The sequence below is a fragment of the Pelobates fuscus genome, chromosome 10 (genome assembly GCF_036172605.1).
Source record: "Pelobates fuscus isolate aPelFus1 chromosome 10, aPelFus1.pri, whole genome shotgun sequence".
NCBI lineage: Eukaryota > Metazoa > Chordata > Amphibia > Anura > Pelobatidae > Pelobates > Pelobates fuscus.
The window spans coordinates 39755465-39768869 of NC_086326.1; the positions used below are offsets into that span (position 1 = coordinate 39755465).

Here is a 13405-nt window from a genome sequence, read left to right on the forward strand (position 1 = left end):
TGTGAGAATCTGTACAATCCTTACAATTCTCCAGTTGTGGGGCGTGTTTACCATTCTTTAATGCAATCATGTAATACTAAGCAGTATTTGCTAAATGGCTGTATCTATCATTCAGTGGTGTACACACAATCCATGGGGCCCCAGTGCGAAACTGATCCATGGGCCCCCCTCCCCGTGACAGACACACACACATACATACATAGAGACACACACACACACATAGACACATACAGAAAGATACATACAGACACATACACACACACATACATACATAGAGACACACACACACATAGACACATACAGACAGATGCATACAGACACACACACACATACATAGAGACACACACATAGACACATACAGACACATACACGCACACATACATACAAACAGACTGGCACACATATATACATACAGACAGACAGACACACAGAGACACACACACACAAGACACACATACATACTGTCAGGATCGGGACAGGGATCCAACACGCAGAGTACAAACAGTAGCCAGATACGTATACCGGACCTTAGAATGGCCGGACTAACGTAAGAAGTACAGTATAGAATGGTCAAAGACAAGCCGAGGTCGAGGGTAACAGAAGACAGGTAAGCGAGAGACAAGCCGAATCAAGGGTAACAGAGATAAGCAGAGTAAGGTAAACAAGCCGGGTCAAAACCAAAAGGGATAATAGAATACACAAGCACTGAGTGACTAGAACAAACTAGAACCACGACAGGGCAATGAGCTAATGAAAGAAGCTCTGTTAAATACCCTGTTCAGAGCAGTAACCACGCCTCCGAGGCGTCCTGATTGGTCCTGCAGCAATTGAGTGACAGGTCGTTCCGGAGGAGTGTCCTGATGACAACTTCCTGCCTAGATGCTGTAAAAGGCAGTCACTCCCTCGCGGCCGGCCTTGCATGACCGGATAGACCTTGGGAAAGGGAGCCATCAGGCCGTCTGGATGGAGGAACAGCTAAGTCTCTGCCTCTTTCAGAGGTAGAGACCACAGGTACCCTGACACATACAAAGACACATACATACAAACAGACAGGCACACATACACACAGACAGACGCATACAGACAGACAGACACACACACATACAGACAGGCATACATATATACATACAGACACATACATACATACACATACATACATACAGACAGACACACACACAAGATGCACGTACATACATACATACATACAAACAGACAAGCGCACACACATACATCCAGGCAGACTCACACACGGACAGACACACACACATACACACACATAGAGATACACACACACACATACATGCACAGACAGGCACACATACAGACACACACACATACAGACACACAGACAGACACACATGCATTCAAATAGGCACACATACATACAGGCAGACACACACAGATACACATACAGACAGACACACACATACATACATACATACAGACAGACAGACACACAGACTGACACATACACACATACATACAAACACACACACACACACACACAATATTTAAGTCACCCTCCTGTTTCCTACCTTTTAGGTGCAGGAGGGTGACTTTCCCTTGGGTCCAGTGGTGGCTCAGGTGGATGGGAGTCAGAGTTCCCACTCTGACTACCTCTGCTTCCTCCCGCGCTGGCTCGGTATATGCTTCGAGGAGGGACGTGCAGTCCCCTGCGACCGCGATATGTACGCCAGTTCTATCATAAGTTAATACCGGTTGGAGCTTTTATGCTACAAAATGTAATTACTCACTCCAAAACCTTTTTAATATCTCCCGAAAAATTTAAAGGTCTTCCTTCCACAAGACTAATATGTGATGCCTAACTTTCTATGCTAGACAGTAAATCTTACTACCTGTAGCTGTCTCACTAAACAGTGTAGTCTGTCACATCTAGATGTAAAGAGAAAATTAGAAGTTGATTACTGCAAACTCTAGATAGAAAGACAGACAGAGACAGACAGACAGACAGACAGACAGACAGATAGATAGATGGATAGATTTCATTTTGGGTATTTGTTAGCTGCAAACATCTACTAACATGTTATCATCAAGCATGAGAAGGTGTAAATGTATGTGAAGTGTGAAAAATAAATGTAAACTTAGGAACTCACACTCTTTATCTGGAAATGAGAGCCTCTGTCTTAGCTTCCAGTCAGTTATTGATATAAAAGAAGCATTTGCACCTAGCAGTCAGACTAGAGACAGAGATATGAGGAGAAACAAAAGCAGGGATACTGACTGAAGAGAGAATTTAAGCAGATTTTTAGACTTAAGGTTAAAATAGCAATGCTAAGCCAGCAATGCGTTCAGTTCGACTACCCTGGTTTTACATTTTAGTTCACTATGAATTCTCACTTCAGCAAATAACCATAATAGATTTCTAATAGTGTTACTTTATTTTGGTCTCATATCTGTTAAAAAGTATCAAACTCTTCTAGAAATGGCCTGAAAAGTGTCTTTTTTTGTGCCTAAATTCTGCAATTTTTCAAAAACCTACTTTAGAAAAGATCGTCAAATTTAGACTGGTGGAAACAAGAGAATCAAATCAAAACACATTTCTGGAGGAAAAATGGACAGAAAGATATACGCATCTGTATCGTCACACAAAAAATGGCGTACGTCCGATCACTCAGTACCTCAGCTTGGTTGACATGCCAGACTAGCAAAGCAGCCTCGACTGGGTGGAACAGGACGCATCGACATGGGCGGCGAGAGGTGACTGTGTCACAGTAACGAGAACCATCTCGTAGGCGCAGAAACTCCTCGCCCACCAACAGAATCCCAGACCCATATAATGTTAACTGGTACACATGCTGTGAAATGAAGTACTGAATTTCCATGACCATGTCATTATTCATGTTTTTGTGTATGTATAAGTTCGATACTTGGGCTTCCAACGCCCGGATAACAGAAAATCAGCGCCGAACGGCACATTACTTCATATTTGTATGTGACATCACCATGTTCACTCTGTTAAAACACGGTATAACATGTCTATTAAAAGCCCCTGCGTGGGCCACCTACTGTTTTTTACTGCCGTTACGGATGCTGAAACAAAAAATAAAGAAATTAAAATAAAAAAAAATGGCGTACGTTAAAACGTGACGGAATGGGAGTAAGAGAAGCATCAAATGAAAAAATCCAACAGACTTAGTAAATAGCTCTGAAAACAAAAACAAAAAGTGCCAAGAAAAACAAGGAAATGCAACGTGTCAAACTTGCAACAAAAAATCTCCACTTGTCAAATAAAAAAAAAAAAAAAAATCTCCACCAATGTTTCTGCGTGTCCTCCTTTAATTTGATAAGTGCCCTGGCTATGCCAGGAGTGAACTAGATTGCGATATCAATTGCTAAATCTGTAATATATGTTTACAAGGAAATAGAACATCCGATTAAAAAGGCTAACATAAGTTATAGGGTGTTTGCAATACTTTATCCAATGATGTAATTTCCAGAGAAGTGAAGTTTAGCTGCCAAGCAAACCTGGATTCAGGTTGCCCAGAGCCCTAGTCAGAGTGCCAGATTGGGACACCCTCCTAGAGACCTGGGCCCTGTTTCTGTGAGTAGTGGGTTGTGTGTATGAGAGTTTGTGTAGTGCTGAGGGCTGAGTGTTTTTGTGTGTGCTGGTTGAGTGTTGTGTGTGGTGGCTGAATTGTGTGTGTGTGTTTGTGTTTGTGTGTGTGTGTGTGTGTGTGTGTAGTTCTCAATGTGTGGCTGAAGGTTGTGTGCATATTGGCTGAGTGTTGTGTGTGAGACTTTGTGTTGTGCTGAGGACTGAGTGTGTCTGTGTGTGTGCGGGTTAAGTGTTGAGTATGGTGGCTGAATTGTGAGTGTGTGGGGAGGTCTGAGTGTGGCTGACGGTTGTGTGTATATCGGCTGTGTGCGAGACTTTGTGTTGTGCTGAGGGCTGAGTATGTCTGTGTGTGTGCCGGTTGGCCCTTCACAGGCTTATTTATTGATGTGTGAATTGTCTAGAATACAAAAATGTATTTTAAATCTGAGGCCAAAATAGCTCAACTTAAAACATAAATAATATGAGAATACTTCAAATTTGGCTATTTTAGCTTATAATGTCATATTCAGAGTGAAGATGTTAGGGAATTAAAATGAAAAAACGTGATATAATCTTCAATTAGAATAAACACAAATCCTTAAAAGAAATCCTGATCTGCTCATAAGTGGGAAACCCAGCAAAGGAGTAGTTTGTATGTTATAAAATGTATAAATATTTAATAGCCCATTGATATAGAGAGACATAAAAGGCAGTAATCCAAAAAGGTTTTTTTTACCACAGGGGCATATTATGTATAGCCTGTGGGTAGGTACTTTTTATCCCAGTCAGTCACTTTGTATCCTAATCGGTGGGATTTTTATATCCCACTCATCCAAGGACTTTGTATTTTAGTAGGTAGGCATTTTGTACCCCCAATCAGATTATCTTAGTAGGTGCGGTTATTATTGGAGGCAATTTGTACCCCAGGGGTTTAGGCAGTCCGTATCCTAGGCGATTGGGCACTTTGTAATACAGGCCCCCTGTGTCCTGGTAGGAGGGGGATCTTTATATGCCAATGGGCAGACACTTTCCATCCAGGTACAGTTTGTTTCCCAGTGAAGTGTGCAACTGGTGTAATTGTTGGCAAGCACACACAAATAGTGTTCCATGTAATTCAAGCTGCCAAGCAACAATCCATCTACTAATGAACATATCAGAAAGTTGACAGAACAGATTTTTTCCTCTTATATTTATTTCAATTATTTTAATTATTACAAAAAAAAGTATTACTCGATAAAATCATACGTAATTGTTCATTGCTCCTTAGAACTACTTTAGTGTACTTTATCCTCCCTATAATTCCTCCTATTGATTCCTACATCTCTCCTTATAACTGCTCATATAAATCCATATAATGCTCTCTGTATCTTCTCTTCTTCCTCCAAGAAACCTCCAAACAACTCCTCCTCTAACTCTAAATAACCCTCCCCATAACCCTTCCTATACCGTAAACCTCTCTATAACACCTCTATTGTAAACCTACCTGTAACACCTCTATCGTAAACCTCACTAGAACACCCTTATTGTAAACCTACCTATAACACCTGTATCGTAAACCTCTCCATAACACCTCTATTGTAAACCTACCTATAACACCTCTATCGTAAACCTCACTAGAACACCCTTATTGTAAACCTACCTATAACACCTGTATCGTAAACCTCTCTATAACACCTCTATTGTAAACCTACCTATAACACCTCTATCGTAAACCTCACTAGAACACCATTATTGTAAACCTACCTATAACACCTGTATCGTAAACCTCTCTATAACACCTCTATTGTAAACCTACCTATAACACCTCTATCGTAAACCTCACTAGAACACCATTATTGTAAACCTACCTATAACACCTGTATCGTAAACCTCTCTATAACACCTCTATTGTAAACCTACCTATAACACCTCTAGCGTAAACCTCACTAGAACACCCTTATTGTAAACCTACCTATAACACCTCTATCGTAAACCTCACTAGAACACCCTTATTGTAAACCTACCTATAACACCTGTATCGTAAACCTCTCTATAATACCTCTATTGTAAACCTACCTATAACACCTCTAGCGTAAACCTCTCTAGAACACACGATAATGTTTCATGCAAACCTCCCTATAACTCCCTCTGTTACTCCATATATATCCTTTCCCTATAACTCCACCTTTTAACCCTCCACATAAGTCCTCCGATTGTGCCTGATAACTCCTTCTATTGCTGGTACAGCCCAGTCTATAAATCACTATGTTACACTATAAACATGCGATTCCATGCAACCTTTATCAACGGTCTTCCTATTGCCCAATATAATGTCCGAATTCCACCATCTATGATTGAAAATCATCTCCCTGTACCTCAATCTCAGTGACCCAGTATAACCTATAACCTTCATATACCTCCATCTATATATATATATATATATATATATATATATATATTACCAAATCCCAAAGTCATGGTTTACATTTTCCTAGGAAGACTTTGCTGCTGTGAGAAGTAACTATAATTAGTGTTCGGTGTCTGATAATTTTATTGTTAAAAAATGCAGTTGTACTTTGGCTGATTCGTTTCACGTTCAATTTAAAGAATGACATTATCATTGTGCTTGGTGTTTGTGTAAAGAATGCCACACAGATCTGGAGATCCATCCAGACACAGTAATTAGCAGTGTTGGAGTCTGTGATATAAACAGGTAAAGTAAGAGGTCAGGCAGAGAAGGCTCAGTGACATGCTGATGACCAGAGGTTATGGTGAGTTTGGCTGAGCTGGTAAGTTGTCATCCGGTCATTCTACCTTACGGAAGGTCTGTTTGCTTAACACGTTTCTTGCTGTTAGCTCCTGAGAAGAAATGAGAAAAACAGAAAAAATGTGAGACCATGGAGATGTAGAAACAAATAATTAAAACCGATATTAGGATGAGGCTGGATGGGCACTCGGGAGGGGATTTGTTGAAGATGAAGCAAGAATAGTTGCAGTGGCGTAACTAAGAGGGTCGCAACAGTCTCTATGGCGATCGGGCCCTGGAGTTCCACCAATCGAGAGGGGATCAGGCCTGTCATCTTCCACCACTCCTTGCAGTATCATTATTTAGAATATGGCTATTTTAGTAATATGTTAAATACCTTTTAAAGTTTGTGAGTGCGCGCTTGGTAAATGCTCCATCGCCGTCTTGGAGCTCATTCACTGAGTAAGAGCACTGCTGCCGAGTCGCCATTCTTAATTTTCACTCTCTTTTCTTCTATTTTCATATTCCTCTTCTCTCTATCCTCTATCTTCTTTTTTTGCCTGAACAGGGCTTCGCAATGTATTGTGTGACACAGGCAACTTTACACACTCCGTATTTATTTCTGCAAGTTTTGTTCTTTCTTATGCAGCGCCTATTTGTTGTATTGTTGGGGGGTTATATTTTGCACTTGTTTTTGAGCTGTATATAATTGTCGGGCAATGTTTTCATGTTTCGGTGTTTCCACTATTGTGTGCTATACCTGCTGTATGTTTTCTTAGACTCTTTTTCAAAATAAAGAATTAAAAAAAAAATAATAATAGGCACAGCCCCACTCCCACGCACAATCACACTCAGCCAACCATAAAACACAATCACACTCAGCCAACCATAAAACACAATCACACTCAGCCATTCGCCAATCACAATCTGTCAACCTCACACACACTATGCCAACCACCACACAGTCACTAGGCTAACCCCTCACACAATTACCATGGGGGGAGGGGAGGAGCAAGGGGCGGCAAAGATGAGAAGGGAGCAGAGGAGAGGTTTGAAAAGTTTTTTTTTAGAGCTTCTTTGATTCTTGCACCAAAGCCCTGCAGCAGTTTCTAGTTATGCCCTGTTTACAGTTGGGTTGTCTGGGTACATAGAGTGAGTCTGTGGATGGTGCCCCTGCATGGATAGAAAGCCTTGGCTTTTAAAGTAGATGGGAGGCTTGATGATGAAATAATTTGGTGGATAGCATAGGTAGATGGGTGGATACAGTAGCTGGAGGAAGGCTCACCTTGGTGGCTAGAATAGTTAGATGGGTCAATACAGTGGCTGGGTGTACAAAGTACATGGGTGGACAGAGCAGGTGGGTAGCTGGATGGGCAGAGTGGGTTGAAGGCTGGGTGGATGAGGTCATTAATAGAAAGAATAGATGGATCGCAGGGTGGACATAGCAGCAGGTTAGACTCAGTATGTGGCTGGATTGAGTAGTTAAAGTGAATCTTTACTCACCGTAACAGCTTCAGCTCATTGAAGTGGTTATAGTTTTTGCAATCACCTGCCTCCATCCTTCCATTCAGTATTAAATATTTTTTTTAAATATTCTAATGCACAACGAGAGTCCCCAGGAGTCCATCCCCTCTCTGCTGCTTGGGCTAATGGGGAAGCATTACCCTGAGCACCAATGGGTGCCTGTGATTGGCTGAGAGTGCCAGGTGACCATTTTCAGCCTAACACAGCCATCCACTGCAGGTACAAATTGGTATGGCTAAAGGAATGGGCCAAGCTGTGGGTGTTAATCTGCTCAAAATGATTTAAAACTGATTGGGGGTACAGTTCCAGTGGACTCAAAGCATTATAACCAATTCAATGAGATAAATGGTTATAGTGCCTACAGCGTCCCTTTAAGTGACTGGGTCATTTCAGTAGCTCAGTGGATAGAGTTGACGTGTAGATAGGGTAATGAAGTTGTACACAGAAGCTTCATATTTGCTGTAAATCAGAGAAAGGAATTTCTGTAGTTTTTTTTTTTTTTTTTTTTTTATTTATTTATTGCATTTTTAATGCATTATCTCCGTAATGCATTAATATGCTACATCCTGGAATATCCATTTAATGGGTAGTGTCTTCTTTAAATAAAAAAAAAAAAGAATTCAGAATCAGTGATGTGTGATATCCTGATTGTATTAGGACTATTTTCATCCTGAATTAAATTGTTTCTATGTTTGTCAAACGAATTGCATTTATTTTCATTTACTGCTTTAGAACCCTACATTTTAGAGGAAGCTTGTAATTAGAACAGCAGGGAAAAACGAGAAAAAGGGAAAGCTAAGTGGACAAATTAAAATCAAAGCTGTATTCTGATTGGCTGCTTGTGCTTTTCAATATATTTCAAGACCTCTAATTGTATTCTTTACAATACACCAAGCTTACATTAAGAGAATACATTCCACCGCAACATTGGTTTAACCAATTCCAAGCAAATCTATAGAATAGAAAATAGTTTCACAGGTATTTTTTTTACCTTAGTTATTTAACATACTTGCCAATTTTATCTAATTTCCAACCTTGGCTTCTGTGACGAACTGAGCCTCGTCACGTGTTCTTTGGAGGGCCTGCTGGTCAGCCTCTTACCAAAAGACTATGGGCCCTTTAAAAAAAAAAAAAACTATGTGAACAGACTTGGTTCGTGGGATTTTATATTTGGTTCGGGAACCGAACAGCCGCACGAACCGAAGACCGCCCTGGAACTTGTTAAGCCTAATTGCTACTTTGTAGCAATTTCCACCGCAGTGTTCTAAGTGTTTATCTGGGTGGCCGCATTTCCTGTGGATGACCACAAGGTGGCGGCCATATTGCTAGCATGAAAACATTGTCGAGTTCATGGAACTATTTTCGGACACTGAAATTCCCGAACACCGCTGGACTTCCATGATAGCCTGTGTTCGGTTTTAAAACACTTAGGAAGACACTGTTTAGTGGAAACGTTCCTACGAACAAAGGGAACAAGCTCCAGGGTAAGACTATTGACTATGTTCTGTAGTTTGTTCATTTTTAAATTACCGACCTAGACCGACCGCAAGCTCTGATTCTCTGGAACTGTTTTGGGCATGGGACCATGCGTGCGGTCGGTCAAATTATGACTTCCAGGAAATTCCTGAACCCCTGAACCAATCTGGATGATTTTTTGATATGCTGGCCACCCAGATAAGGGCTATCAGGGGATGTAACATTTGTGGGGACGTTGTGTGTTTTAAAGGCATTTTGGGGGTTTTGTAAAAATGTATGTTTTCTATGTATGTTTTCTATTCTATGAGTTTAATACAGTGCTGACCCAATTATCTCCCAGGCTTGGGGAGGGATTGACCTATTTTGTATGGGAGTGTCCTGGACCTGAGAGTCAATGTAATCATGTGTATGTTTTTACTGTAGTCTACTCTCAGGTCTAGGGGGGAGTGCCCCTTGCATGGGGACCTGCATATAAGGCCAGTTGTGGCTGCCATTCAAGAGATTTGTTTTACCCTTCATGAAGTCTAGGCTCATGTTTGGGGGATTGGAGAGCAATATTCACTCTGGGGATTGCTATAATCACTATACTCCATTGGATCACAACAATTGTTCTTGTAAGAGCAGCCTGCTTCGTTCTCTAGACTTTGAGAGGTCTAGCCACTGGAACCTGGATCCTGGTCTTGGGTCCAGAGTGGGTGAAGGACAGCGAGACCCCAACAAAGCTGCGGCGGTTTGTGGGGTTTGCGGTGATTATAGTGTCCGGTGCAGTGCTTATGGTACTCAAGGATTACTAGGAAGCAGCGATTGATGGAGGTATCCAGTCGGGGTGCTAGGCAGTCCATCACAGCCTCGATTTAATATTTTGGGGGAAGCTTTTTTTTTTTTTTTTTTTTTTTTATATTAAAATATCAAAAAATAAATAATATATATGTAAAAAATATATAAATTTATCTAAAAAAAAAATCAAACCTTTACAAAATTAAAATATTATTCATACGATTAAATGATTTTAAAAGTTTATCCAAAAATATTTAACCATTTGAAAAGTTTATACAAAATCAGTACATAAAACTGAGGCCCTTGTCAGTAAACGGCTGGCATAAGCAGCAGTAATTACAGAGCATTTTTCAGGCTTTTTGGTATATTTTACTGGCTGACCACCAATAACGTTTGCTCACAAAGATACTAAGCACTTCCAGTTTAGACACTAGTTGATAATACACAGAAACATACACAGAAACCACACCTTGCCGGCCAAAAAAAAGTCTCACCCGGAGTGCGTACTTTTGATTGGCCTTAACAGGAGATGGCGACGATGTATACAATGTGTTAAACTGGGTTTTCACTGTCGTTAACTTCTTTACACCAGGTAAGAGGCTGGTGTTCAGTTTTTAGACTAGTGGCAGCTATTAAACAGCAATTAGAGTCACAGTTTGCGGTTGCTATATAGGATAATGCTGCATTAAGCATTGACAGCTACTACAGGCAGTCTTAGTCCTGCAATGTAATCATTTATAAGTGGGACATGAATAGTGCACCCAGGCCACTTCAATGAGCTGAAGTAGTCTGAGTGCCTATAGTGTCCCTTTAACAACTATACAGCAACACTATCTTTTGCTGTATTGGCAAAGGCTACAATTATTCTGGAAAGGAGATACCATCTCCTAGTCTCAATGTCCCATTATGTATAGCAGGTATCTATTGGTTCCTATTTCTTTAAAGTGACAGAACATGCTTGGGAAACAAATTACTAGAAACCAGTCTAACTGCACTAAGCATCCCGGAAGACTTTTAAAATGCATGAAAACCACAACGCTTCTTGCTTTGCTTTATTGATGATTTTCTTTCTAGTCCTCTGTACAAGCTTGAAAAACTGCCTGAGACGTATCCTTCTGGTGACCTTCTAACTTTACACGCTGGCAATCTGTGAAAATGGATCTGCACAAGTTCGGTCCTCATGGGCACTGTGACTATCTGTGGGTAGGATTTTCTTTTCACACGTTCAGTTTATCCAAGCGTTAGGAAGTCGGCGAGAAGTATCACTGATTCCCTGGCATATTTCCCGTTAAAGCACCATTCATGCACCATTTTCACCTTTTAACGTAAGGTTAATTTTCTAACAGGTTGTGCTTTCTAATTAATCTGCATATTTATTTGATGCACCTAACAGAGGAATAAATAGACCAGCAATCTCATGTAGGAGGCTCAAGGAGGATGCAGGGGATTACACACAGTTGGGACTGGAGACAATCTGATGGAAGCTTGAGTACGTTGTTATATAGAGTTGTGGCTAGAATGCAGTCTAATGTAGGAGGGTATGGGGTGTCATTGGGTGTTATATAGAGTTGTGGCTAGAATGCAGTCTAATGTAGGAGGGTATGGGGTGTCATTGTGTGTTATATAGAGCTGTGGCTAGAATGCAGTCTAATGTAGGCTGGTGTTGGTGTTACCAGGTGATAAATAGGAATTAGGAGATTGTGAGGTATTAGTGCAGGAGTTCTAAAAACCTCTAAACAGACTTGAGGCACACTGTACCATCACACGCTGGTATAAAGTGTCTTAAAGAATGAGATCTAGGAGAGGGTGTCATGTAGGTAATATGCTTAGTGTTTATTAAGTTGGGGGGAAGGGTGCAGTCTGAGTTAAGGATGGGAGCAATCCGGAAAAATACACTGCCACTATAATATAACCCCCGAGGATGTCAATCAGGCAGCACAAAACCCCTAGTACTGGGTTGTCAGGGCTAACCTAATATAAAAACAGAACCCACCTCACCAGGCTATGTATAAACTGATAACAGATGTGTTACGGTATCAATTTAAAGGGACAATAGAGGCACAGAAAACATTTATTGACCCGCACTCATAGGTAATCTCCCACGGTATCCATGAAAAAATCATGAAAAAATGCATATTTATAGACATAAAAGACAATAGAGGCACCCAGACCATCTCATTGAAGTGTTTTGGGTACAGAGATTCTGCCCTCCATAGCTCTGCAAGGTAAACTACAGTCATTTCAGTAAAACTGCAAAGCTTACATTGCAGGGCTGACTGCCTCTAGTGGATGTCTACCAGTCATGCGGTTTCACAGAGTTTGACTCTTCTAAACGACCCTAGATGTCCTCACACTTTGCTTGAGGGCGTCCAATATCTTCACAATCCCCACAAGAAAGCATTGAGTCAATTCTTTGCTATGGGGAAAACCTATAGAGTCTTGCATTCCTAACACTATAATGTTCATTTAATGAGCAGTTCTGATCTTCTTATGCAATGTCTGGATAAACCACTTATCCCATAATCTCTGCTGAATTGTTGATTATAGGATACGATCAGTCCCCATAGACCAGAATAAAATGTTCCTTATTGAAGTATCTCATCCTCGTGGGAAGGGTCTGCCTGTCCAATAAGCAAAGTACTAATGTATTCATTGGTTTGTTTTTCTATTTTATGTTTATTTGTAATGAATTATCTATAATAATGAATTCAAATATACAACCAAATTGTACTAGACTGCTAGAGGTTGTCTTATTAGATGCTATAGATATTTTTTAGAAAAATCCTGGGTGTCTTTTTGAAAACATATGAAATATTCAAGGATATAATTAACATGCATTTGAACAGGTTTTTTTTACCAAGGAGAAATCTGATTGCCATTATGGAGTTGACAAATATTCAATTCTCCCTTTGTGATATAATTGGAAATAGCTTCAAATTGGGGGTGGTTGCCAAAAGATGGGTTTTAGAGGTCTTTTCTAAACCTATATTACTATGTAACTATGCAATCCTTCATAGAGGGTAAAGAGAATAGATGTCATGGAGATGGTTCTCACCACATGGAGCAAATCTCCATCTATCCACTGTTTCCAGCCACGGTTTGGTACTTCTCCTTTTTGTACACAGACTAGCTTTTCCTTTTCCCAAAACACAGTTGTCTGTGGGAGAGAAACAGTATACAAAACAATGAGATGGGGTAAAAGCAGATGACAAACAGAAAACGATATGCATTCTTATGAGAAGTTAAGTTATCTCATACTCTCAATGCTCAAGAAGTGGACAGTGAGGAGATATCTCGGTGTCTGGACTTTTTTTGTGTCCAATAACATCCATCATCCATGTGTGCCT

At 40.5% G+C, this 13405-nt stretch overlaps 1 protein-coding gene across 8 annotated transcripts in view; it reads right to left on the minus strand.

Moving 5' to 3' along the window:
- Positions 1–4795: 4795 nt before the first annotated feature.
- The window catches only part of RBP5 (retinol binding protein 5), a 37197-nt gene continuing 28587 nt past the window's right edge, over positions 4796–13405 (minus strand). For 2 of the 8 annotated variants that reach the window (XM_063435206.1, XM_063435205.1), the window contains exons 3-4: positions 13114–13215; positions 4796–6394 (exon numbers count right to left, since the gene is read on the minus strand). In XM_063435206.1, the coding sequence (XP_063291276.1) occupies positions 6341–6394; positions 13114–13215 (156 nt within the window). In that variant the 3' untranslated portion in view covers positions 4796–6340. The remainder of the gene's footprint in view (positions 6395–13113; positions 13216–13405) is intronic. The other 6 variants (XR_010085749.1, XR_010085744.1, XR_010085745.1 and 3 more) reach the window with 6 other exon arrangements.